This window comes from Parastagonospora nodorum (genome assembly GCF_000146915.1).
Source record: "Parastagonospora nodorum SN15 chromosome Unknown scaffold_11, whole genome shotgun sequence".
NCBI lineage: Eukaryota > Fungi > Ascomycota > Dothideomycetes > Pleosporales > Phaeosphaeriaceae > Parastagonospora > Parastagonospora nodorum.
The window spans coordinates 24,777-50,056 of NW_001884559.1; the positions used below are offsets into that span (position 1 = coordinate 24,777).

The 25,280-nt window shown below is 48.2% G+C and overlaps 12 protein-coding genes across 12 annotated transcripts; 8 read left to right on the top strand and 4 right to left on the bottom strand.

The window, feature by feature from the left end:
- Nucleotides 1-3,315: 3,315 nt before the first annotated feature.
- On the bottom strand, nucleotides 3,316-4,595 carry SNOG_07281 (hypothetical protein; the record flags this gene model as incomplete). Its single annotated transcript, XM_001797572.1, has 3 exons — nucleotides 3,316-3,655; nucleotides 3,746-3,873; nucleotides 3,897-4,595. 3 exons carry the CDS (start codon nucleotides 4,593-4,595, stop codon nucleotides 3,316-3,318), a joined length of 1,167 nt encoding a protein of 388 aa, XP_001797624.1.
- Nucleotides 4,596-5,167: 572 nt separating this feature from the next.
- On the bottom strand, nucleotides 5,168-8,623 carry SNOG_07283 (hypothetical protein; the record flags this gene model as incomplete). The annotated part of the gene is made up of 6 exons (XM_001797573.1): nucleotides 5,168-5,568; nucleotides 5,690-7,988; nucleotides 8,039-8,138; nucleotides 8,188-8,376; nucleotides 8,431-8,446; nucleotides 8,500-8,623. The coding sequence occupies 6 exons, from the start codon at nucleotides 8,621-8,623 to the stop codon at nucleotides 5,168-5,170; spliced, it is 3,129 nt and encodes a 1,042-aa protein (XP_001797625.1).
- A 541-nt stretch (nucleotides 8,624-9,164) lies between these two features.
- SNOG_07284 (hypothetical protein) lies at nucleotides 9,165-9,455 on the top strand (the record flags this gene model as incomplete). Its single annotated transcript, XM_001797574.1, has 1 exon — nucleotides 9,165-9,455. One exon carries the CDS (start codon nucleotides 9,165-9,167, stop codon nucleotides 9,453-9,455), a length of 291 nt encoding a protein of 96 aa, XP_001797626.1.
- An 891-nt stretch (nucleotides 9,456-10,346) lies between these two features.
- SNOG_07285 (hypothetical protein) lies at nucleotides 10,347-12,060 on the top strand (the record flags this gene model as incomplete). The annotated part of the gene is made up of 3 exons (XM_001797575.1): nucleotides 10,347-10,962; nucleotides 11,012-11,529; nucleotides 11,875-12,060. The coding sequence occupies 3 exons, from the start codon at nucleotides 10,347-10,349 to the stop codon at nucleotides 12,058-12,060; spliced, it is 1,320 nt and encodes a 439-aa protein (XP_001797627.1).
- A 700-nt stretch (nucleotides 12,061-12,760) lies between these two features.
- Nucleotides 12,761-14,384, top strand: SNOG_07287 (hypothetical protein; the record flags this gene model as incomplete). Its single annotated transcript, XM_001797576.1, has 3 exons — nucleotides 12,761-13,229; nucleotides 13,362-13,705; nucleotides 13,764-14,384. 3 exons carry the CDS (start codon nucleotides 12,761-12,763, stop codon nucleotides 14,382-14,384), a joined length of 1,434 nt encoding a protein of 477 aa, XP_001797628.1.
- A 740-nt stretch (nucleotides 14,385-15,124) lies between these two features.
- On the top strand, nucleotides 15,125-16,250 carry SNOG_07288 (hypothetical protein; the record flags this gene model as incomplete). The annotated part of the gene is made up of 3 exons (XM_001797577.1): nucleotides 15,125-15,417; nucleotides 15,552-15,802; nucleotides 15,913-16,250. The coding sequence occupies 3 exons, from the start codon at nucleotides 15,125-15,127 to the stop codon at nucleotides 16,248-16,250; spliced, it is 882 nt and encodes a 293-aa protein (XP_001797629.1).
- A 199-nt stretch (nucleotides 16,251-16,449) lies between these two features.
- Nucleotides 16,450-17,261, bottom strand: SNOG_07289 (hypothetical protein; the record flags this gene model as incomplete). The annotated part of the gene is made up of 3 exons (XM_001797578.1): nucleotides 16,450-16,484; nucleotides 16,533-17,068; nucleotides 17,228-17,261. 2 exons carry the CDS (start codon nucleotides 17,259-17,261, stop codon nucleotides 16,593-16,595), a joined length of 510 nt encoding a protein of 169 aa, XP_001797630.1. The 3' UTR covers nucleotides 16,450-16,484; nucleotides 16,533-16,592.
- A 98-nt stretch (nucleotides 17,262-17,359) lies between these two features.
- SNOG_07290 (hypothetical protein) lies at nucleotides 17,360-18,973 on the top strand (the record flags this gene model as incomplete). The annotated part of the gene is made up of 2 exons (XM_001797579.1): nucleotides 17,360-18,092; nucleotides 18,120-18,973. 2 exons carry the CDS (start codon nucleotides 17,360-17,362, stop codon nucleotides 18,971-18,973), a joined length of 1,587 nt encoding a protein of 528 aa, XP_001797631.1.
- An 858-nt stretch (nucleotides 18,974-19,831) lies between these two features.
- Nucleotides 19,832-20,309, top strand: SNOG_07291 (hypothetical protein; the record flags this gene model as incomplete). The annotated part of the gene is made up of 3 exons (XM_001797580.1): nucleotides 19,832-19,870; nucleotides 20,052-20,142; nucleotides 20,251-20,309. The coding sequence occupies 3 exons, from the start codon at nucleotides 19,832-19,834 to the stop codon at nucleotides 20,307-20,309; spliced, it is 189 nt and encodes a 62-aa protein (XP_001797632.1).
- Nucleotides 20,310-21,876: 1,567 nt separating this feature from the next.
- SNOG_07292 (hypothetical protein) lies at nucleotides 21,877-22,143 on the top strand (the record flags this gene model as incomplete). The annotated part of the gene is made up of 2 exons (XM_001797581.1): nucleotides 21,877-21,883; nucleotides 21,968-22,143. 2 exons carry the CDS (start codon nucleotides 21,877-21,879, stop codon nucleotides 22,141-22,143), a joined length of 183 nt encoding a protein of 60 aa, XP_001797633.1.
- A 1,407-nt stretch (nucleotides 22,144-23,550) lies between these two features.
- Nucleotides 23,551-24,140, top strand: SNOG_07293 (hypothetical protein; the record flags this gene model as incomplete). Its single annotated transcript, XM_001797582.1, has 2 exons — nucleotides 23,551-23,599; nucleotides 23,764-24,140. The coding sequence occupies 2 exons, from the start codon at nucleotides 23,551-23,553 to the stop codon at nucleotides 24,138-24,140; spliced, it is 426 nt and encodes a 141-aa protein (XP_001797634.1).
- A 260-nt stretch (nucleotides 24,141-24,400) lies between these two features.
- SNOG_07294 (hypothetical protein) lies at nucleotides 24,401-25,140 on the bottom strand (the record flags this gene model as incomplete). The annotated part of the gene is made up of 2 exons (XM_001797583.1): nucleotides 24,401-24,700; nucleotides 24,757-25,140. 2 exons carry the CDS (start codon nucleotides 25,138-25,140, stop codon nucleotides 24,401-24,403), a joined length of 684 nt encoding a protein of 227 aa, XP_001797635.1.
- Nucleotides 25,141-25,280: the final 140 nt, after the last annotated feature.

Sequence of the window (25,280 nt, forward strand, 5' to 3'; positions counted from 1 at the left end):
TCTTAGTTAGAGTTAGATTTGTTAATTTAGGCTAGCAATCTACCTATAAAGGCTATCTAGCGCATTAACTGCGTAGTGTTATTTAAGAGATATTATAGATAGCTATAGCGTATTATAAGAAGAGTATTACGTCTTATTTAAGAGCTTAAAGAGTAGTTTATATCTTACGTTTATTAGAAGCATCTATCTAGTGCTATTATTAAGGCATTATGTAGATAGAGTAGTTCTTAGTAGAAGCTTAGCAAAAGTAGTCTGCTAACCTATATAGTCTGCTAACCTATATAGTCTGCTAACCTATAATATACGTTAATATATTTTATACTATTATACTTATTACTATGCAAAAAGCTTTCTACAAGAAGTATTATAGTCTTCTAAAGCCTCTGCTTATACTAGAACGTAGATAGTAAGATATCTCTATTAACTTTATTATTAACTTACTTAAATCTAAAGAATATACTAACGTTATAGTAGTAATTAACTAACTACAGTAAGTTTTAGTATATAATCTCTTATAAGAATATAGAAGCTACTAACGTAGCTAATATATTCTTATAATATATTTAGTATAACTATAGTCTCTCTAATACTATTGTCTCTAATAGAGATAGATAGTTTATCTCTACTTTCTATAATAAGCTATGCAAATAGCTTAGTATTAACTCTTACTTCTCTATAAGTTTTTACTCTAAGACTAATAGATAAACTAAGAACGCGAATTCTATAATAGAATAGATTCTCTATACTTATATAAACTACTAGCAGAATAACTAGGTATGCTAACTCTTAATTATATAGTTTAAAGCTAATAATATAGTCTTAGAATCTACTAGAGTATTCTTAATAATAGCCTACTTTAGCTAGAATCTATATATAGGCTTTAAGCTTTCTATAAATATAAAAAGACTTCTATTCTAAGCTTTATAAGCTAGGAGAGACTAACTAACTAATTAATAAGCTCTAAGAAGTTACTAAATATATTTAAGAAGAAATAATTTAAGTATAGGCTCTCTAATAGAAATATATAAACTATAAGCGCTTGCTAGCACTAGCATATAATGTAGATAATAAAGTCTAGCTTAACGCACATAATATATAAATATAATAAGCTTTAAAGAAACTTAACTAGAAAAACCTTAGATCTTATAAGATTACTAAGAAAGTCTTTTTCTACGCATATAGGCTAGAACTGCCTCTATCTATAAAGATATATTCTACTTTCTATATATTACTTCTCTGCTTAGTAGTAGAAGAATTAGAATATCTACTTAGCTAACTTATCTCTGCCTCTGCTTCTGTTATTATAGATAGTAAGAAAGAATATATTATTAGAAGTATTAAGAAACTCTGCTATAATAAGAAAAGTAAATAATATAAATATCTTATTATCTAATAAGGCTATAATAAGACTATATAGAAACTAGCTATAGACTTAAAAGACGTTATAGCTGTTGCTAAATTTTATATAAAGTTCTTAGATATACTAGAACTCTCTAAGATTATAGTATAAACTATAATAAATATAAGTGCAATAATGCTTATAGAAGCTTAAGTATAGAAGAGAGGTACTATTATAATAATATACTCTAACACTCTAGACTACTATACTTAATAGTACTACACTATATAGGTAGCTACTATACTCTATAGTACTCTATAATTCTGCTCTATAAAAGGCTCTAATTGCTAGTAACTGCTAAACTACTAATATACCTCTTAACTATCTCTGCGTAGGCTTAGCGTTTATACTTAAGTCTTTCTCTATTTATATTTCTTTCTATCTTTATACCTTGCTCTATTCTGCATATAACGTCTTATATTATACCTAAAACCTATACGTAGTATACTAATTAAGCTTTCTTATAAGCTCTAACGTTTCTACTTATTACCTCTTATAATAATTAGCTTTTAAGATAAGTAGACTATATATAGAATACTTAAGTATATACTCTATAATTATCTTCTCTTCTAATTTTATTAGGCGCTTTATATTTAGCTTATAGTTATATTAAGAGTATTAGCTAGCGTATTAGTAATATATTATTAATTTTAGCATATTATATACTACTATAGTATATCTTTTAGTTTATAGTTAACTAGAATTAAAATTAGATATAGTAAGAAATAAATTTTCTTTAGTATAGAATTTTTATATATTGCGTTATTAAGATATTACGCGTTATTACTACGTAGGCATTTTAGTAGAGTTTTCTAGTCTACTTAGTTAAGTAGTCTGCTTAGTTATAAAACACGTTGTATCTTAACTTCTAAAACTTTTTTATATCTTCTTTCTATCTTTTAGTAATAATCTAGCTTTTTAGACTATTTTCTTCTATATATATTAATTCTTAATATTTTACTCTATTTTAAAATAGATTAATAACTTCTTCTATACTTAATCTTATAATCTAAAACTTTAGTATATATTATCTATATATATTAGCTCTATATTATAGAAGTTATAGCTTAAAATAATCTATTTTAGCTTAGTTATTAAATAAAATCTTCTTTTTAAGCTTAAAGAAATATCTAGCTTTATATCTCTAGAACTAGCATATAGAAAATTCTAAAACTTTATATAATATATATTTATAACTACGTTAATCTATTTAGAAGATTTCAGAATAATATATAGCTCTGTACTGTATATTACTAGAGTTTAAAGGCTAAGTAAACTTCTCTACTTTACTAGGCTATAACTTTAGCGTTACTAGGCCTAGAAAGGCCATTTGTTATGCATACAAAAGCTCTAATATAGAGCTTTTTCTATTTTAAAAAAGATCTTTCAAAACTCTAAGACTTATGAAGGTATAGAGAAAAAAGTAATTTTAGAAAAAAGATGCTTACTTGCTTAGAGTGCTTGCTTACTTATAAACTATATTAATATTTACTAATAAGATCTAAAGATAGATACTAGATACTATAAGACTTAGCTTTAGTTTATTAGTGTTTTTTAAAGATAATAATACTTAGGTTTTTATTCTTTTTAACTTAAAGGAGTAAGCTACTAAGACTAGCTTATTATAGCTCTTATAGTTAGTTCTTAAAACTAAGTATACTTTATCTTACTTAAGATAAGAGTATAAATTATAGCAATTATAATCTTTAAACATTCTTTAATATATCTATTTATTCTTTATTACTACTATATATTCGTTACTTCCTAGAGAAGAAGCAGATGTTCGTTAACATCTATCTACTCCTAGCTAGTGTAGACCTTCCTACTCATTATTATCCTCTAAACGCCGTGGAATATGCTGTTTCCAAAACTTCCAACCCGTCCACGTGTTGACTTGCTATGACAATCTCTGTCACCTAGTCGCTCCTCAACATACTCTCGACCAAGTCGCCCAAGGGCCCCCAGAAGTCCTTGCTCCCGTTTGCTAAGCCATGCTCGTCGATGAATAGGACGTAGTGCTTGAAGCTCGTGTTGAGATGCGGCTCCAAACCAAGCTCGATGACGACCGGGTAATGGTGGCAGTAGATGTGAGCATAGACTCGGTATAGACGCTTGAACATGTTCCGAATCAATGCGGGGAAGGTCTTGGGGAAGGGGACGCCGATGCGCGAGGGGAACATGGATTCGTTGTCGACGTTGGACTGGACCCATGCCATAAGGTGCTGCGATGTATTGTGGGGCAGGCATCTTGGTGGGCTTTTTGTAAGTCTCTGAGTCCTGCCAGAGGTACTCGAATCTGGCGGTTGTCAGGTCTCGAAGATTGAAAGTGGATGTCCGTGGGCTTACTCGTCGGTGGCTTTCATCTCAGGACAGCTCTGGGGCGAGCAGAACTCGGTGATGGAGCCATAGAGTAGGTTGATCTGGTTGTAGAAGTCGACGACTGGCATTTTTGTCAGCCATGCCTCGAGCTTCTGCTGTAGTTGATCTCACCGTTGACAGCCAGCCATTCGTCCTTGTCTTCGCCCTCTGGTAGCTTGACAGCCTTCCTTAAGCTGCCACTGCCCAGTGTGGCCTCGGCATACTGCTTCAACTGCCAGCTGCTTGTGCCGCGATTCGACTTTTGCGGCTTGAAAGGTGCGCGCGTCCGTGGATTGCTAAAGAAAGAAAGTAAGCTTGTGCCCGGAAAGTAGCCTCTGTTCTGCGGTGTTTGCTGCTGAGCCTTCGTCATAGACCCAACCATGCTGCCCGTGTCGGTCGAGTCTCTCTCAGCGCCCAGAACTGCATTGTTTCCTGTCTTGATCTCAGATGTGGGTGCGCTAGCGTCGAAGCGGAGCTTGTGGAAGAAGTTCGTAGTGGGGCGCGCGGGACTTTGCGATTCGGGCAGTGGCACAGGTTCCTGCTGAGTTGTGGTGGATGGCGCAGTCGTTATCGCATTCGAGCTCGTCTGTTGCTGTACCCGCAGCGCCTGGCCGATCCTCTGCAGCGGGCTTTGATACGCGTCCTTGGGGCGCGCGAGGTCTAGTTCGCTCCTCGAGCAGTCGAATCCACTCCTTCCACAACCTTGAAAGTCCAACACATCCAAGTCCATCCTTAGGTTCATGCAGCTCTGGCTCTGGGCGAATGTGAAGATGGGGAGGAGGGGCTTGGGCTTTGTGGGAAACGCAATATGGTGCTCAGCAGAGGGAGAGACGAACATTGTGGTTATGAAGCCTGACATGGTTTGTCGATAGCCTGTATGCGGCCTTATCTGTTGGTCGTGATGTATTCGCTATCTGTGGTGCATTCCAATGGTTAGCAGGGCAATGTTGGGGTAGGGGAATGCGGGGAACGTACGCAACGATGAAACAACCCTGCGATTACCGGGGGCGGCTGTCTGGCTTGGAAAGAAGGAAACGAGTGGAGATTCGAAGAAACGTCCTGGTGTTGTCGAGTCGATGCTCACAGAGATGGTGTTTGGGCCCCGCAAACAAATCGCATGCACGGCCGCCGCTCCCGCACCTGCGCTAGCGTGTGAAGTGCGCGACGTCATCCTGAAACAGCATGCACTCACCACATATTGATGACACAGAGAGGAGGATGCGTCGGAAGCAGTTTGTTTTGAGAAAAGTTGCCATCATCTTGATTCTATTCTATTCTATTCCAGGTCTAGGTCTAGGTCGAGGTATGTAGGGTGCTATGCTGGACAACATGTGCCACAGAAACCATCTGCAATGGCCTCCAGGTCACGACTGGCCGTCACTTCCATTGCGCTCATATTGCCAGCCTTGCTCATTTGCTGAAGTAGGGGTCCTGCTCAAAGTAGTCGTTGCGGTCGCGACGTCTCTGTCCATTCGTTCTCCGGTCCGATGAGCCGTCCAATGTGGTTTCAAACTCATCCGTCTCAACGTCGGCAAGACCTGTCTTGACTCGCTCAAGTTGACCACTCACGTAGTGGTTCAGACGCTCCTGCATCGCATTCTTCTGCTGAACGGCGTCCTCGTCTAGGTAACCCACGGAGCCTCTTCGGTTCGCGGGGCCTGAGGTTGACTCTTCATCTTCGCCATTGGTCGATTCTCCCCAATCACTTCTAAAACCGATACTACGGCTAGTGGAAGATCGGCGGAGGTGGTGTCGCTTTTTGGGCTTGCTATCCGTCGTGAAGACGTCGTCGAAGTAGTGTGCTGCCGCGCCTGTGGGCGTGCGCGGTGTCTGAGGTAGACGACAGGTCATACTATTGGCTGTTAGCAGAGTAAGGCATGTTGGCATTTGATGACACTCACCCGGTGTCGTGGATCATCTTCGCAATCAGACCCGTCCAGCCGCACTGATGTGTTGCTCCCAACCCGCGTCCAGTGTCACCATCGAAGAACTCGTGGTACCACATGTAGTCCTTCCAGTTTGGATCGAAGTCGAGCATCTCGTTACCATCGTTGATGGCTCTTCTACCGTCATCACCCCGAGCAAACAAGTGCTGAAGGCGATGCTGCAATTCCTCGGCAACATGGCCGAGATGCATGAAATCGCCTGATCCCACAGGACATTCTACCTTGAGCTCGTTGCCGTAGTAGAGATGAAATCTCTGGCAGGACTCGATCAGGAGGAAGTTGACGGCCAGCCAGATGGGACCGCGCCAATTGCTGTTGCCGCCAAAGAGGCCGCTGTCGGAGTCACCAGGCAGATACGCGACTTCGTACTTCTGGCCATTTACGTCCATGGAGTACGGGTGATCCTTGTGGTACTTTGATAGTGATCGAATACCGTGCTCCGCAAGAAACTCGTTCTCGTCCAACATCCTTTGCATAATACGCTTCAGGCGGTCCTCGCTAACCAGGGACAGCAGCAGACGGTCGCCTTGTCCGCGCTTCTTCATCGAAGCAATGTTGCGCTCAGCCGTGTCCTTGCGGTTGTTTATAAACCAGTTCAACCGCTTCTTGAAATTAGGGAGTTTGTTGATGACCTCTGGTTCAAGTGTCAACGTCGAATAAAGCGGTATAAGACCGACCAGAGATCGCACGGGCATTTGGTGACTCCATGGACCGCCCCAGGAAATTGCATCGTAATAGAAGCCGTCTTCCTCGTTCCAGAGAGGCTTCGACTCGCCGCCAGTACGGTACTGCATCGCGTCGCTGATCATGATGAAATGCTCAAAGAATTTGGAAGCCATGTCTTCGTAGATTCGGCGGCGCTTGGCAAGCTCAAGACAGATGTTCAGCATGTTGAGGCAGTAGAAGCCCATCCAGCCGGTGCTGTCTGCTTGCTCGAGAACTCCTCCGGTGGGCAGGGGATCTGATCGATTGAAAATACCAATGTTGTCGAGACCCAAGAAACCACCTTCGAAGATGTTCTTGCCGTCAGTATCCTTCCGGTTCACCCACCACGTGAAGTTTAGCAACAGCTTCTGAAACACGCGCTCGAGGCAGTCAAAATCCTCACGGCCGTACATCTTGCGCTCGATCTTGAACACCCTGAACAGTGACCATGCGTGCACTGGGGGATTGACGTCGCCAAAGTTCCACTCGTAAGCGGGCAACTGGCCATTGGGGTGCATGTACCACTCGCGGGTGAAGAGATCAAGTTGCTTCTTGGCAAATTCGGGATCGATCATGGCCAGGGGAATGCAATGAAAAGCGCTGTCCCACGCAGCGAAGAAAGGGTACTCCCATGAATCGGGCATGGATAGAATGTCATCCAGGTACATGTGTTTCCACTCTTTGTTGCGAATGGCCTTTCGATTTGGTGGTGGAGGAGGCATGCCGGGGTCTCCGTTTGCCCACTGGTCCCAGATGAAGTGGTAGTATTGTTTACACCACATCATTCCAGAGAATGCCTGGCGCTGGATGTTCCTCAGGTCATCAGCCATAGGAAGTGGGCTGATTCGGTAGTAGAACTCATCCGCTTCGGCGCGGCGCTGCTCGACAATGTCATCGAAGAGCTCTTCATCGAGGTACCCATCGTTTCTCCGAGAGAGCCTAAACCGCACGACGGCGCACTCGCCTGGTGGCACGCCTTCATCCTCATCGAACGCGTACCAGGCTGCGCACTTGGTGCCCACGTTGGCGGGATTGACAGCGTCCTTGTCGTCATCCACAATGCGCTTGTGGATTCCGTCCTTGACGAATGGAGTCTTGTTCTCCACGCCCCAAATTTCCTTGTAGTTGGTGTCATTGTCGGTGAAGAGGAGATCCGGCTGCACGTCGTTGCCACTCGAGCCGGTACCAGGCGATGGCGAAAGCTGAAAGAAGCGGTCACCGAGCTTGTAGTGTTTGGACTGGGCTGTCGTATCTCCGATCTTGCGGATTGACGGCTTCTTCTTTTCGTCCTCGTGCCCCCAGGCCCAGGTATTGCGGAACCAGACATGTGGGACAATGTGCAATGGGGCTGGTTCGGGTCCACGGTTGTATGCCGTGACACGGAACAAGAGCTCGTCGGGGTCATCGGCCTCTTTTGCGGTCTCGATGAATATATCCCAATATCTGTCGTCGTCGAAGCAACCCGTGTCGACGATGTTGTACTCCTTGTCAAGCCGTGTTCGCTCCGCGTTCGTCTTGATGAGGTCTTCGTATGGGAAAGCGCGCTGGGGGAGCTTGTAGAGGAACTTCATGTACGAGTGCTGTAAAACACAATCAGCATGGAAAGTGAAGGGAAAGCAGGGCAACTTGCAGTAGGCGTGTTGTCCAGGTGGAAATGAGCTTCCTTCAGCGACTCGCCGTGGTTGCCCTGTGGATTCGAAAGACCGAACAGTCGCTCTTTGAGGAAGTCGCTGGGCCCATGTTAGATATCACAGGCAGCCAGCAGCGTCATGCACGTACTCTTTCTCGTTCCAGAAGGAAAAGGCAATGTTCTGCAGACCGTGCGAGTCGCAAACACCCGCGATGCCGTCTTCACCCCAACGGTAGGCGCGAGAGCGTGCCATGTCGTGCGTAAAGTCTGCAGGCTGGTCAGTGAAGCTCAATGGCACTGTCCAAGGGTACGTACGGCTCCAGGCATCTCCGTCAGCGCTGAGAGAGCTTGTTAGCAAGATGCGCAGTCAGTCGGTCAAGGTGGTCACGTACGAATAGTCCTCGCGCACTGCCAATGAGTTAGTTTAAGCCGCAGCTGCAGAAGAAGGGACGAGCGCTGACCTGTGGACCATTGCCTCTCGGCAACATAGGGACCCCATCGCTTCCAGTAGGCGGTGCGCTCGCGGTCCGCTTTGAGGCGCTTCTCCTCTTCGCAGAGGTACTCTTGATTCTCAATGAGAACCATGGTGGATGTGTAGGTTGGTCGAGTTTCCGAGGCAAGCTTCTAATAAGCAACCAACGCGTGCTGCAGGATGCAAGCGGTGTGGAATGGCAGGGCAGGGCAGGATATGCAGGTGCAGGTGCAGGTGCAGGTCAACGGGCAATGCAGTAATCAGACTAGCTAGAATGACAGTGTAAGAAGAGAAATGCAGCTGAGGATGCAGACAAAGTTGGTGGACGCGCTCAAAGTGGATGGCAAAGGACGACAGAGCTGGCACGGGAAAAAGATTTGGACCTAGGCGCACATGGCTGCGTGGTAGCTTCCGCACCTGGGCAGCCGCAATGCAGGAACTCTGGCCATGGCCCATGGCATTGTTCACAAGCGTCATCGCGACCGTGCATGTGCGGGACAAGCGTTATCGGTTGGCGTCTGGCTTCATCCCCACCTCAGCAAAGCGCCCTCTTCGCTTCTCGAACAAGTTACGCGCACTGCACCACCAAGGCCATAACCCTGCCTCTTTTTTTGGACATGGCAATGTGTCGACACGATACCCGCCGACTCCGCCATGTTCGTCTTCGTTGAGCCGCCTCTCCACCAGACTCCCCATGTTCTTGCTGAACTGTTGAACACGCCTACTGTCGGCGCCCATGCCGGAAGAAGCAAGGACGATAACCGTTTTGGCGCGGCAGTCGCCTCCAGGCTGCTAGACCATGGACGATCACACCTGAGGCCAATCCACAAGGAAAGTTTACCTGGGGCATGCAAAAGCGACTCCGTGCTCGTCGAGTTTATCGCATATCGCACCCAGGACCAGGGTAAATCAAGGTCGCGTGCGACCCCACCATCAACTAGCTAATTATTCCGTCCCCCCACGGACCGCCCATCGTCGAAATTCACCGTCTGGCATTGCACAATTGCACGCCTGGTCCACAAACAGTCCTTCAAGTAACGAGTTCCTAGTCGTCTCTCCTGTCGCCTTGTTCGCTTTCCGCAAGTCTAGTGTCTTCCAAGCCTCCTCATTCGCAGCCCGCTTCGACAGGAACGTCTTCAGCACCTGGTTGTCAAGAGTCCTGCCATGGAGACTTCGAAGACGTGAGGCATACTGGTCCTCGTGTAATATATCTTGTTAGGGTTGGGCATGAAAGCAGACTCATCCCTTAATCATCCATCTTGACATGAAAGTACTTGCCGATGTGGTAACACTCTTGCTGGGTATCAAGGCAAGCGACACAATTGACGGGTCCTAGTGAGCTGTCCCAAGCTATTGTGTGTTTGATATAGTTAGGTGTTGATGGTAGACAGGTTATCGTTGCGCCGTGGGTTGTTGAGGCATTGGGATTTGCGGAGTTGGGGCCGGATGAAGATATAATATTCGTAGATCTTTGTGTTGGGATAAGACTCTGACGGCTTTCGTAGGCTCGTTTGCATCATCTTGGTGGTGCTTTCTCTTCAAGACTCAGCGCACCCAATCCTTCACAGATTGGCAAGTTGGACTAATCCTCTCGCTGAGGTGATAGAAGCTACCGCTTTCGCAGCGAAATATCAGCTATAAAATCTACCTACTTGCATTCATTGTTCACAAGCTGTTTGTGCTCACATGGCGAGACATGTCTCAAGCAAAGCATCACTCGCATAACAAAGGTTCGATTACTTCACCGCTTGTTGATACATCACGAGCTGATCGCGTTGGCAGATGACTTTCCTCTCCCCTGGTTCTTGAAGGGATCTATCACTTTTCTTCGTCAAAATGGTGGGCCACGCTTTCAAATATCTCCACTGCCCTCGCATCCCTCCCAGCATCTATGTCAAAGTCAAATCACAAACTACTGCAGCACTGCGAACCATATTCGCGCACGTCGTCGTGCCCACAGAAATGCCCGCCAAGGAAGACTTTGGAGATATCGACTTCCTCGTCTCCAGCGCGCTCCACTTTCCACACAGCAACAATGCCAAGAATTTCGACTGGGAAGGTTGCGTCTCACGCATCAAATCAACCCTCAACACCAGTCATGGCCGCCGGGGTTTCAAGAACCCGGGGTGCATGTACTTTGCCATCCGTGTGCCCGATACTGAAGACTACTATTGGGTTCAGGTTGATGTCAAAGTCTGCTTCAAGCCGGACATGTTTGAGTGGGAGACCTTTGAGCTGAACTATGCGAGCAACAGCAAGATGATTGGTAGCATGGTGAAGCCGCTCGGGTTGACGATTGATCCCAAAGGACTACACGTGCGTGTCGATGAGATAGAAGCTACGAATTTTCTTGGGAGCATGGTCTGGGTGAGCAAAGATCCGAGAGATGTGTTGAGGATCACGGGGCTTGACAGGAGAATTGTAGATGCCGGCTTCAAGACGAAGGAAGAGAGTGAGTGTTTCCACTTTAGAAAGCCTGCTAATAGCTGATCATGATGCAGTCTATGGATATTTCACCGGGTCCTGGCTTTTCAACCCAGCACACTTTGCGGCTCGACTTGGCGAAGAGCAGTACTTTTGCCGATTGGAAGATCGCTCGCCTCACTGGACTTACTTCATCAAAGAGTGGGTGCCGAAACACTATCCTGGCTACTGCTTTGGGCAAGATGAACCTATTCGAAGTGTCTCTTGTGAGTACAATGAGAGCCAGGTCAGTCTTGAGCTGCATGAGTGGTACAAGCGAACTCGGGCATGTGTGCGCGAGAAGGTCTTCATAATGTTTCCACATATCCCGTCTGGGTACTACACGAAGCGAGCTGCACATGTCAAAGAACAAGAAGAGCACAGACTGCGAGCCATAATCATGGCAGCTCTTCCAGTAGGCGAGATAGGTTGGAAAGATGAGTTCCACAAGCCCCAGATCAAAATCAAACAGCCAGAGCCAGTGGAGCCACGCACGTCAGAATTCAAGCCCACGGCTGCTGGAGAACTTACACCTTCTTTAACTCCTATCGAGGACGTACGCAACAAAGAACTTCACCTATCCGACTTCGTCTTACCAGTTTCTACATCACTTCCACCCTCTCCATGGAACGTCCCTCTCTTCCTAGATCCTCTTCCCCGTGACCCTCCTATCTTGTGCATGCCGCACCTACCACCGGCAAACATGTCACCGGAAGCAAAGCTGCTCTGCCTGGCCCGCTGGACACTATTCGACCCCATCCATGGTGCGCCCTATCTGATCTCTTTGCCGCGCGACAAGGACTTTCAGATGAATTGGGCAGGTGCAAAATACCTTGGGGTCTCGGATCAGATCCTCGTCGAATAGGCGAAAGAAATGTGGTGGCATACTTGGATTAGGCAGAGTTACATCAACTACGTGGGAATGTGGAAGAAGATGTTTGAAAAGGAGGATGGGAAGGCCGAGAAGAAGAGGGCAGAAGAGAAAATGCGGGCCAAGTCCGAGAATATCGTGGCGGCAGAAGGAGAGAGAATCACGGCGAGACTGAAGGCGCTGAATTTGAGCCTTTGTTTCATTGAGAAAAATTGACGGAGATAGTCCAGAAAGTAGATTATGCTGCACATTGGACCGGCTGCCTAGGTACATCAGTTTTAGTGCAGAAGAACAATGAAGATTTTCAACATTAATTCGCTTCTTCGCATGTACAAAAGTTTCATAGCAAAGCCACTGATCACCTTCTCGCCTAATTCACAAGCAGCCTATTAACCCGGCAATACGCGGCCAAAGCCAAGCAACCACAACTCTTGGACATGTAACTTCCGCGGCCAAAATCTACTGCGCCTCTCTGCTCAACCATCCAGTCGTCTTCGCTTACCAACACCAAGCCCTCCCCCAAGAAATCCCAAGATCTTCCCCGCAAACCTACCCCAGGCTCACCGACTCCACGTGAGGCGATGTGGCAATCGTTACCAAAGATGGATCACTCCCGTTCGTGGAATTTGTGCCGCTGTGGGAATCCAGGATAGCGGCGCGCTTGGCTTACACATGTCTTCGCTGTCAAAAGAGATGTTTTGATTAGTCAAGCGCTGTATAGAGCCTTGGGAGGCTGGTATAGTGGCTCGACGAGGTTAATGAGAGAGGCAAGCGGGATGAAATGTGGATACTGACATCCGGTGCTGTGGATAGTTTTGCGGGTTCAATATTTCATGATGGCACGCCTGCTTGGACTCAGATGGTTTGCTAGAGTAGGATCAGAGGTCTTCTTCTCGCTTTGATAATTCCCCTCGAAATGGCGCCCAACACGACCAAAGACGAAGCCGTCCACCATACCGAGCATTTCGAAAAAGGGCTCGCCTCGTCGACTAGCTCGTCAGATGCCGTCGACCGCAAACTCGCAGCAAAACTGCGCCATCGCGTGGACTGGCGCCTTATCCCAGCTCTCGGAGCCATGTACGGCATCTCGCTCATGGACCGGAAGAACGTCTCCAACGCAGCTGTAGCCGGTATGCTGAAAGACCTCAATATGAGTCGCGGCATGGGCTACAACTTCGTCAACCTCTGCTTCTTCATCACATATGTGCTCTGCCAGCCTTTCATGATCATCTTATGTCGCAAAATCGGGCCTCGATACTTCTTGCCTGGAATATGCATCGCATGGGGCGCGGTAATTGTTGGCTTTGGATTTACGAACAACTGGCCGAGTTTGATTCCGTTGAGGTTGGTACTGGGATTGTTGGAAAGTGGCTACTTCCCCGGATGTTAGTTGGCCCTGAAACACCATCTCATATAGCCATTGCTAACTGGTACTCCGCAGGTTTGTACTTACTTTCATGCTGGTATACGAAGTTCGAGGTGGCAAAGCGATATAGCGTATTCTACTTCGTTGGCAGTATCGCATCCGCTCTTTCAGGCATTCTTGCGTATGGACTGCAGCAGATGGAAGGCGTGCAGGGCATTCGAGGATGGCGCTGGTAAAGACCACTCGTTTACCTTCGCCACATCAGCCGTTCTAATGATTTTCAGGATCTTCATCATGGAAGGTGTTATCACCGTCGCCGTCGCGCTATTCTCCATAACCTTCATCGTCAAATTCCCGGATGAAGAAAAGACAAAGCCATCATGGGGCTTCCTAAAACCCCACGAGCTCGATGTTTTGATCGATAGTCTTAATGCCGACCGTGGAGATGCAGGTGCAGAGAAATTTTCGTGGAAGAAGTTCCTCGAGCCGGCAAAGGTAAGACTCCCAATCGTACTTTTGAGACCACAGCTGAGTTCTTCTTCCTCTATTGTAGGATTGGTACATTTATGCATTTGCCCTGATCCTTCTTTTCGTAACGACGATAGCATACGGCTTCGCTTTCTTCCTACCCATCATCCTATCCACGAAGCTCAAGTTCAGCATGGCCATGAGCCAGTGCCTTGGTGCGCCACCATACGCAGCGTCCGGTTTCCTGATGTACGGGGCTGCATGGTTCAGCGACAAGTATAAAACGCGAGGTCCAGTCCTGTGCTTCTTGTGCCTAGTCTCACTCGTTGGTCTGCCCATCATGGGCTTTGCGAAAAACCCCTGGGCCCAATACGTGGGTGTCTTCATCACCGTATCCGGGACTAACAGCGCGATACCATCAGTCATGGCATATCAAGCAAACAACATCCGAGGACAGTGGAGGCGTGCATTCTGCTCGGCTTCGTTGACCGGTATTGGTGGTATCGGAGGAATCGCTGGAGCGCTTATATTCAGGACAGAAGATGCGCCGTCCTATGTACCGGGCTTCGCAGCATGCATGGCATGCAATGTTCTGGTCATAATACTGGTCGGTATTCTAACAATTTACTTCAGGAGTGAGAATGCGAAAGCAGACCGCGGAGAGAAGGTGCTATTAGAAGACCCAAACTTCCGCTTCACCATCTAGAAAGCTTTTGAGTCTGATCTTGTTGGGCACAGTTTTAAAAGAGACGCAAATTAATGGTTTGGATGAAATGTTTCGTGTCGCAACATGTTTTGTCAATTACCATGCCTCCGGACGTCCGCAGCATGCGCTAAGTTCGAACAGCTAGGGAGATCGTGGGCGGAGAGTTCCTTGGAACGGTAAAGTCTAGGGTAATGCAAAGCTCTCGTGTGGGGACCAGTACAATCAAATCTCCCATCTGATGTTTTCGGACTACATCTGAAGAGTCGATTCTTGAGCGCACCGATCAAACTAGAAGATGAATAGCGGCTTGCGGAGGATCTGATACTCGAAGCTGTATACAGTATTGCTAGATTTCTACGCGACGTAAACAAGTGCATAGCTTCAGGCCATCAGATTGCTCCCATCCGCTGCACACTGGTCGCTTTTCGTCGCAGTTGATAACGTGCAGTAGATGCCGGGACGCGGTATGGACGCGCTTCCGACTCGGAACCACTACCCCACTGCGCGATCGACATCCGCACCAACCCCTCACAACAATGACGCCTGCTTCCAAATAGCTAGAGGTAGCTATTGGATATAAGTACCACGAATGGAACTTCTACCCTGCGACGTCCCCGCAGACGTCCGTCTCATCAATATAAGCTGCAGACGTCATGGCTAACAAGTCTCTACAAACAATCCCTTTGCTGGACCCTGAACACGATCCAGGTACCGAACAGGCGCATACGACGACTTCAAGCATGTCTGGCGAAACGATGAAAGCAGTGCATTACGAGGGACCTTTCAAAGTCTCGGTGAAGGAGGTGGAATTGCCCAAAATTGTTCACCCAGACGATGTGATTGTCAAGGTTACAACGGCCGCGATCTGTGGATCCGACCTGCACATGTACCAAGGACGAACGGCGGCGGAGAGCGGGCTCGTGTTTGGTCATGAGAACATGGGCATTGTGATCGAGACGGGATCCGGCGTAACGCTGTTGGAGAAGGGCGACCGTATAGTTCTGCCGTTCAATGTAGCAGACGGCAGATGCCAGTACGCAATCGATCTACGATGTGCGAGTGATGTACTGACTGACTGCAGAAACTGTGAAGAGGGTCGTACCGCATTTTGTACGGGGTAGGCAGCTCCAGACCTGACGTCCTAATCTATGCTGACTGTCCTCGCAGTGTCAACCCAGGCTTTGCAGGCGGAGCTTACGGCTATGTAGCCATGGGGCCTTACCAAGGTGGCCAGGCCCAGTATCTCCGGGTGCCATTTGCGGACTTCAATGCGCTCAAACTACCAAAAGGCACCGAGCACGAAGCTGACTTCATACTCCTCGCGGATATCTTCCCCACAGGCTGGCATGGACTTGTACTTGCAGGGTTCAAGTCTGGAGAAAGCGTTGCGGTGTTCGGCGCAGGCCCCGTCGGGCTAAGTGAGTCGCTGTGCAAAGATCCTGTCCCCCAGCTCGGTGCTAACCTTCAATAGTGGCTGCGTACAGCGGCATACTGCGGGGTGCAAGTAGGGTGTTTGTGGTGGATACAGTACCGGAGCGATTACAAGCGGCAGAGAAGATGGGCTGCATACCCATCGATTTCAGGAAGAGTGATCCAGTAGAGCAGATTATCAAGCTCAACAACGGCATGGTTGATCGAGCTGTTGATGCTGTGGGGTACCAGGCTGTTGATGCTTCAGGAAGCAAGGAGAAGCCGAACATCGTCCTTGACCAGCTTATTATGGTAACGCGGCCGACCGGAGGTCTAGGCATACCAGGCCTCTACGTGCCAGCCGACCCAGGAGCTCCAGACGAACAGAGCAGGAAGGGCCAAATCCTGATATCCTTTGGAAAGCTCTTTGAGAAGGTGAACTTCAGCAGCATCTGAAGTGATTCTTTGCTAACCCCTGAGTAGGGCCTTTCGCTGGGAACCGGCCAGTGCAACGTCAAGGCGTACAACAGATATCTGCGGGACATGATTGTGTCTGGGAAGGCTAAGCCGAGCTTCGTGGTGTCGCACGAGATCAATATCGACGAAGCGCCGGTCGCATACGAGAAGTTTGACAAGAGGATCGAAGGATACACGAAGGTGCTTATTCACCCGAACGGGGCATTAAACTAGCTGCATCTATGAGCGAAGAGTAGAGGAAGCAACCAAGGCGAAACTCACAATGAAATCGTGCCCTTGTTTTGCGCCGTTCCAGCTTCCAGCATAGACGTGCAAGGGCGATCAGTTCTCGAGCAGGTTCGCCTTCTCGGGAAGATAGGCCCGGTTGATCTTGACCTCCTCTACTGGTCGGTCCTCCTTGTCTGTCTTGACCAAGCCCAGCTTCTTGACCACCTGCATTCCGCTCTTGACCCGGCCAAAAATGGTGTGCTTGCCGTCCAGCCATGGCGTCGGGGCGAGCGTTATAAAGAACTGGGATCCGTTTGTGTTGGGGCCCGAGTTCGCCATGCTGAGAATGCCAGCGCCCGTGTGCTTCAGAGCGGGAGATATCTCATCCTCGAACTTCTCGCCGTAGATGGACGCGCCGCCCCTGCCAGTGCCGGTGGGGTCGCCACCTTGGATCATGAAGTTGGGTATGATGCGGTGGAAGATGAGGCCGTCGAAGTAGTGCCGCTGGGCGAGGGTCGAGAAGTTCTTGCATGTCTTTGGCGCATCGTCGTTGTAGAGTTCGATGACAATTGTACCCTGGTCGAGTGAGTCTGGGGCGTGAGTTTGTCAGGAGAGAGCTTACAATAGTGGTGTCGAGAGCGACTTCGGTAGTCATCATGTGTGAGCAAGTCCAAGGGCGGGGGCGCGGGTCGACTTGAGGACTGTGATGGTACTTCGTAACTGTCGATGCGCAGGTAAATTCGGCGCACGGTCCTCCACACCAGCCACAGTCCTGCGCCACATTGCCGGCACTAGACCAAAGTGATGATTCAGAGTAGGTGGTGGTAACTCAGTAACTCACACACTGCACTGCGCAAGCTCAACGATCCCGGTCCCGAATCATGGATCTCGCAACCTGGGCGCTGCCTCAGATATCGAGGCTATTACCTATAGACGAAGACTCCCTAAAGCAGATCATCTCGTATACCGACTCTCTGTCCAACACTGAAGCAGCAGATCATCTACAGAACTTGCTGGGAGACAGCCCTCAAGCCCTAGAATTCATCACATCTTTCAACAACAGAAGAAGACCGAGAGCCGGTGCCGGCTCTACTCAAAATGCGTCATCCAACGCCACATCTGAAGTCCCAAAGGCGAAGCCCCGCAAGAAGAAGCAGGCTGGTCTAGGAAAACTCCCGCCTCCACGACAGCCTGACGATTTCGGCAACGTATCGGGAGCATATCGCAAGAAAGAGGAGGAAGATTACATGGCTGGGAGCTCCAAGTCAAAGGCGACAAAAGCTAATGCTTTTGGGCTTTCAGATACGCCAGCTGCTGTACAGAAACCACAAACAGCAACGTCATCACGAGCCGCAACACCCAAATCTCGAGGCATCTCACCTGCTCCACCCGCAGCAAAGTTGCCACCCTCAGCCGCAGGGCAGTTGATCTCCGAGGTCAAATCATCCCGTAATTCATCACCGAAGCCCAAGGCGAAAGTGAGCTTAGCTGGTGGTACGCCGATGCATGGCGCTAGTACCGCACTGAATGATCTCGAGTCCGCCATCAGAGCACTAGAGATACAAACGAACCCCACACTATCCTCTCAGGATAGCAAGAAAAGGAAGTGCAATTGTATGGCGACTCGGCATCCACTACTAGACGCTGCTCCGAACTGCCTGAACTGTGGAAAGATCGTCTGCGTCAAAGAAGGCATCGGTCCATGCACCTTCTGCAATTCGCCACTTCTGAGCTCCGACGAGATACAATCCATGGTCCGTGTCTTGCGTGATGAGCGCGGCAAAGAGAAGATGGCAGCGAACAATGCAACCCAGAAGCGCCCAGACGTTTCGCTAGCACCACGACCATTCTCCACACCACGATCAACAACACCCATCTCCTCGAATCCAGCATCAGACGTCGATTCAGAGAGCGAGAAGCTAGCCAAAGCGAAGCAGCATAGAGATAAGCTGCTCGCCTTCCAAGCACAAAACGCCAAGCGTACTCAAGTCCACGATGAAGCCGCAGACTTTGAAACCACAACTGCGGGTCTCAGCATGTGGGCATCGCCACAAGAGCGCGCCATGCAGCTCAAGCGCCAGCAAAAGGCGCTAAGGGAACAAGAATGGAACGCCCGACCAGATTACGAGAAGCGCAAAGTCGTAGCCAGCATTGATCTCGCAGGCGGAAAGATTGTGCGCAAGATGGCAGCGACCGAGCGGCCCGTGACGCCCGAAAGCGATGACGAACCTGCTTACCCAACATCTACTCCTTTCGAACACGGCGCCATCTCAAGTGGCAGCGGGGCGTTTGCGAGGAACCCACTGCTGGGTGGTCTGATTAGACCGACAATCAAGGTTGAAGAGAGCAAAGGCAAAGACAAGGAGAGCGGAAGGAAGCAGGCTTGGAGGAGAGTGCAGGACGACAACGACGACAACGAACAATGGATCTTGGATGGAGGTGTGTACGGTTCAAGAGCTGATAATGTAAGCCTCGAAATGGATGGGTTGAAATAGGCATAGCGAGCAACACAAGGAGAACTACAGCGATTACTAGAGGTCATAAAAGCAATAGTGATGAGCTCTGGTAGTAACTTCGACACAACTCGCGCTCTCCGGGCTGGTCACACTCAACGAGCTCCTCACAGAAGACTTGAACACCTACCAGTAACGTTTCTGGCTCTGGTAGCGCCACCCGATCAACGGACAGAAGGTGAGCACCGGAATGGGCCCCAATGCACTCAGACACTGGACGGTTTCACTCGCGGTTGATGCATCATCCTGAGCAGGCAGAATATGAGTTTCGCATGCAGGTGGCGTTCATAGAGATTGATACAGAGACGGAAGAGAGTTTGAAGATATTATTGTGGGCAGATAAGGATTTGATTTGTAGAGACAGCCTAGGATTGAGTATGTTGAATACTCAAATCTAGTACACAAAAACACTGAAACTTTCCCGGAAGAATCCATAGCCTTGACATTGTCGCATTCACAATGCCCAAATTGACCCTTAGTCATCTATCGTTGACTCTAACACTTGCTGATTTTCGCCCGGTAATCTGGCGATTTGACATCAGGAGTGCTAGCGTTGGTGCCTGTGAGGGCGTTGACGACTCAAACTGCAGAGAGGAGAGCAACGAGGATAGTAGTGACTGTAAGACACCGTGTTAGAGTATAGTACTGTTTGGTCTGTAGCGCAGGGCTTATATTGCATATTGAGTATGGTGGAAAGAATTGGTCGAAGATGGCCAAGTCCGAAGTTGTTGTTGGTTGTAGTTGTGGTCGAGTTTTTGGTGATGAGAGTGGTGGGAAGAAGCTATAGCAGACGGCGGGTGGTTAGTTATCTCTTGGTTCAGGAGGAAAGCGCTGTCCCACATGCTTGGGATAGTTGGTCAGCGAGGACGACTATTGTCCGTAAGTTCAGTTAGACTCATACAGACCTGCACACACGCTGACAAATATACGTACAGTGAAAGCTTATTGAAGGTCAAGGTAGCCGAGAGATCAAGTCCCATTTGCCTGAGTTTGGCCAGATTTGGCTGCAGTCGATGCACGCGGCATGTTTCTGTGGATGTTATCTAACTAGTGCTGACAGGAAGCAGTAAAAAACACGGGATATTTGCTACAAGGCAAGTATATTTGCTCTGGACTGAGTACACCCGAGTGTGAAGACGTTGCCGATGATGGTATGTAAAGGTTAATGTTGAATCTGGCTAGTTCCAACTGAACACAGCTCCAGAATGCGCCCGTAGTGTCCCCATAGTGTGGATGGTGATAGGCTAAACAGTAAGTAGGACATGGAATCGTCACGGCGCCTTTGCTCCGAGGTGGAACTGAATATGTCAGAGTATAGAACTGATGCTGAGGATACAATATACAGTTTGAGGTAGAACCTGGCTAGCATTAAACGAGTCTAACCGCAGCATGCAGGCGAGATAGCTCTTTCGTCATGTTGGTATTGATTGACCAGACGATACAGAGGGCATTCTGTTGACACGGTGTTTTAGCTCCGAAACAGGAGTCATTATTCTAGACTGAATATGCCCGGGTGTAGAACCGATGTCAACGATATGGTATAGAGTTCAAAACCAATATGGCTGGATTTGACCGAGTCTGACTTTAGCATGCAGGTGGCGTGTTGGTATTGCATGTATCATGGGCTGGATCGATTTTGAGTGATGACAAACTTTGGCTTTGAAACGTACATGTGATGCCTTCAGTATCTCAACTCGACCCCACCGCTGCTGAGAATCCTGGAGATGGTGTGAATACTTTCCAAGTCTGTTGAACAAATGGCGTGTGGTGACATATGTTGCCTACCATGTGTGAACAGAATCAATATGCCCGGACGCCTCACATGTAATACTGTGTTGAGCATTTGAGGCGCATGCCGAGAAGCAGTCATGCTACTGCCTTTCATTAGCGTCAACGCGGTCAGCCTTATTTCCAAGGTCTTCTTTGCACGCCCACGTAGCATAGGTGGAGGTATGTCAGCAGTTGGGACGCCTCTATAGGCCCTATTCTCGACTGCGCTGCAATTCGTCCCTGTAGATACGGACAAAATTATTCCAAGGTTTGGGTTGAATGGCCACCTGAGCAGGCATGGGTTCGTAACAATACCTAAGGACTTGCGCCGAATGAAATCGCACAGGGGATCAGGCCAACAAAATGGCCTACTTATCACGCCGAATGTCTGTGTCCTCGCTACTAGCTCAATTTTGTGGCCGAGCCTACCCAAGATAATTTGCTATGTTACACACGCGTGCAGGGGTAGAGGGTGAGCATTCATACTTCAGTCTTTCTCTGAGTTTTGCCAAGCCTCTCCATTATGAAGACAGCAAGTCTGTAGGGACACTCTTTTAAAACAGCGCAGTGTCAATTTCTCGACACATGTTGCCTCCCATATGCTATCTAGACACAACATTAGGTACATAGACATTCCCTGTCTCCTGGCAGCACTAGTAATCTTTCATGTCACACGCGGTGGTAGCATCACATCAAGAACTACCATGGGTGCGTTACAGAACATCCCGAGGCCGATACAGCTTCAATGATTGGCGTGCTCAGGTGAGCCTCGTATATTAACAAACAGACTTAGCTCGAACTCTATTTCAGCTGACATGAGAACTGCAGGAATGCAAGCAGATTTCATGCGTGCAGCACGCTTGAGTTACCTGAATCAGAGCGTGAACAGTTTTAAGTTCAGTGCCAAGCGATGTGGGCTACACATGGCAACGTGCCAGCTGCTTACCTGGAAATGAAATTGTCTATAAAAGCGCTCTCTTTCCTACTGATAGGAATGTCTCAGTATCCAAGCACATCTACTTTGTTCTCCAGACGCAAACCACAAACAAACAGACTCTGCTCACCCAACTCCTTAAGTCACTTCGACTATCAACTATCACTACGTAACTGTCAATATGAAAGGTATGTCTCTCTTCACTCCGAGATAGTAGAGCGCGGAAGGAAATAGCTCACAGCATTTGGCAGGATTTACCTCGATGATCGCAGTCTCTATGGCGCTTGTTGCCATTGTGACTGCTCTCCCTCAGGGGGAAAGCAAGCTTAGGAAATACGGCAACCAGGCTGAGGCTTGCTCTGCCTGTATCCTGAGCAGCGGTCTCGCAGTGCATGCGTGCAACTGCTGTGACAGCTGGGACCCTCAGTACTGCAAGACTCCAGCTTAGTGCAGGTGTAAAGCAGAGTGAGGAGAGTAAACGAAATTGTTCGATATCGGGTATTCGATAACAGCCACACGATAGATACGCTCGAGGAAACAAAGTTGTTCGATATCGGGTATTCAATAACAGCCACACGATAGATACGCTCGAGGCGTTGCAAATGATCAATCAAAACTCCTCACTCTAAAACCTTTTCGCATTCGACTTCTCTTCTTCCACCATTGGTGTCGTGAAATGAGAGTATCAGTCCGCCCACATGCACACTTTAGCAGAAAAAGTTACCAGAAACGACCACGTGATGTTAGTGCAATTTTCCTGCTGCGTGTATGTGTTAACTGCAACGTGGCTACTTGTGCTGTTGACCTCGGTGCGACGGCAGTTTAGAAGTATATCAAAGTGTGCCGAAGCGGGTTGGATAATTCTAAGGAGAACCCTGTCAAAATCTATGAATCAGGGTCCATATGGCTGGAGGTCCGGACCGTCACCGCACATACTTGACAGGGGTCACGGATTGAACGAGCTAAAAAGCGACAGACGACACGCTATAACTTTATCCAGTGGTTCTGGATTTGTAAGCTAGGGTTTTGATGTCTCGAAGCTTCATTACACCAGTTCTCGGTGCTTCTAGATGCCAACATGATCATCATATCCTTTGGAGAATACCTGCGCCGTTTCGCAACAGCCTCCACCACACCTTATGCCGGTTGGGCCGGCCGTCGAATGAGCCAGATAGAGGCTGCAGTTGATACTGAATTGTCCATCGTAGCTACGTAGCAATGCAGTATAGGTATGAGGTAAAAATAGTGTTGCGTCGCCATCCCAGGCCATACGTCTTGAGCAATAGAAATTCCAACCAGTCTACATGCTCACAACTAAAATCCTAGTGTCAGCCGTCCATGAGTGCAATCGATCATATCAGACTAGGCTTAGGAGGATACGGGATGACTGAGCAAGCTGCCGCACAGTCCAAGTTACAAACTCAATCGCAATATTCCTGTCAAGCCAAACGGCATGGTCAATTGGACCCTGAGAGTTTGGAAGCCTAGAACAATCGATGCAAGCCATACAATCTTCAAGGGAATAGCTTCCTAATGCAGATATAGGCCCTTTACATTCGCTCGTTACAGCTTCCTTCTCGGTCCCGTTTGCTCAAAGTCTCCTAGTTGGTACGGACCGGCATAAGGCCGTTACGCGGCCCGCTTATAAGGCCCTTACCAAACCTTGTGTACACTTCACTTTCTCTTTCCACATCATAGCAGCCTTGAAAATGCAAAGATAGCATATATTGTTTCTAGCTAGATAATAATACATTGAGAGGAAACCAAACAGTAATTAGGAATGTCCACTTTATACCCATCGATGCGCATACTGAACCCCCATAATAGAAAAAAGACGGGGGAATACCAAGACATCATGTTCATGCTATCTACCCGCCGAGGAGAGGCGAAGTCAGGAGAGACTGGTACCACAGAAAGCCCGAAACTGTATCCGTGATCCAACAGAAAGCCATCTGTCCTCTATCGTGACGCTTAGGAGTATTAGCCCCCATTCAGGGCACTACTCGACGTCTTCGGGTTATACGTCTGTCCGACGCCATTGTGAACAACAGGCTGCTTACTTCCATAGCGTTTCGAGCGCGACGAGTTGGCGGATTAGCGCTCGTACTTAGCACCCGGACATGGTTGTTGACAAGTCTGATCGCAGAGTCCTTTACCCAACTGCAACGTGTCCTCATCCCTCCCGACTTTACTCACTGGCGCCAACACTTTGTGCTGCTCCGAAACGATCTCATAGTCAAAGAGCTTTTCGAAGCCAATGTGCACGACCTATTTTCACGACCTCGTGTCAAAATCTACCACGATCAGGCACTGGCTCAAATGCACAACGAGACCTTCCTGGCACCTTTCACGGCGGCTAATTTCGTCTATCTTGAAGAGGCGCTGGGCGTAGCGTTCAAGATAGCCGTTCCGAGGAACTCGGAATTGTTGGATCATGAGGGGTAGTGTAGAATAGAGGGTGTGTGGAGTCATGTGCAGTAAGGGAACAGGGACGAAGATAGACTCGAGGAAATACATTGTCCACGGGTGCTAAATCTAGTCTCGGGTTTCAAATGTGCAAAATCTCAATGCATCAGTCATCAATTTTGTTGCAGAGGAAAGTACCTATATGTGTTTCCTCACAATATACAAGCGGCTCTACATGATCTACCAAGAGGTGCAAAAGCACCTGCCTGTTTGATTCTATCCGAGAGCAGGTTTAATGCTCAGTTCCTGGCCCACTCATTCTCAACACCAGTCTCCTGGCCACCCAGAACATTTCCTGGCAAAGCATTGTTGAGCTCGCGGTTGCCCTCTTCGATGCGTCCGGTGCGGGTGTTCTCGACATGTTCTTCTTCGTCCTCTTCGATGCGATCAGAGTAACGATTGTAGCCGGGAACGTAGTCGATGGCACTTCGCGGCGCTGTGTCGCCGTGCCGCTCGTCGGCAATCATACGTGAGATGCGGTCTGGTGCGAGTTTGTGGAGCCAAGATTCCTTATGGGTGGGGATGGCAATAATTGCAAACTGTGCAATGTTAGCTTGTGATGTTTGAGAGAGGATACATATGTAGGTGCACGTGCCTGCCAAATAAAGACCAGACCGACTACAACAATCAATAAACCCGCAGTTTGCTGCTCTTCGGCCTTCCATGCATCGGAACAACCGCGATTCCTGTTGAAGGTAGTCTCGCAGGCGTGTATGCTATGCGTCTTGTCTGGAAACGGCCAGGCCATATCATGTGAATTTGCGAAACCACAGCAATTGAAGGCATCTTGGATTGTCTTAATCGCATCCCTGTCCTTGTTATGGAACAGCTTCTGCCAGCGCTCGTGTAGGCTGCAATTGAGACCCGAAGGAGGAGCGGCGTGTGTGCCGAGGAGGGTAATGACGACGGTCGAGTATATGAAGATGATGGTGTTTGCGACGATGACGAGAGGTGGGCGCTGGATCTCGCCGCGGCTCATGTGCTGGCGGCGCTCTTTTACCCGAGTCAAATCATAGCCTGCTTCGAGTAGCAGACCCGAAATGATAGGTAGGGCGGTAGTGAAGGCTGTTAAGGTGTTGGAGATGGGTACAGAGCGGTTGTTGGCGCGAGAGGAGGCAT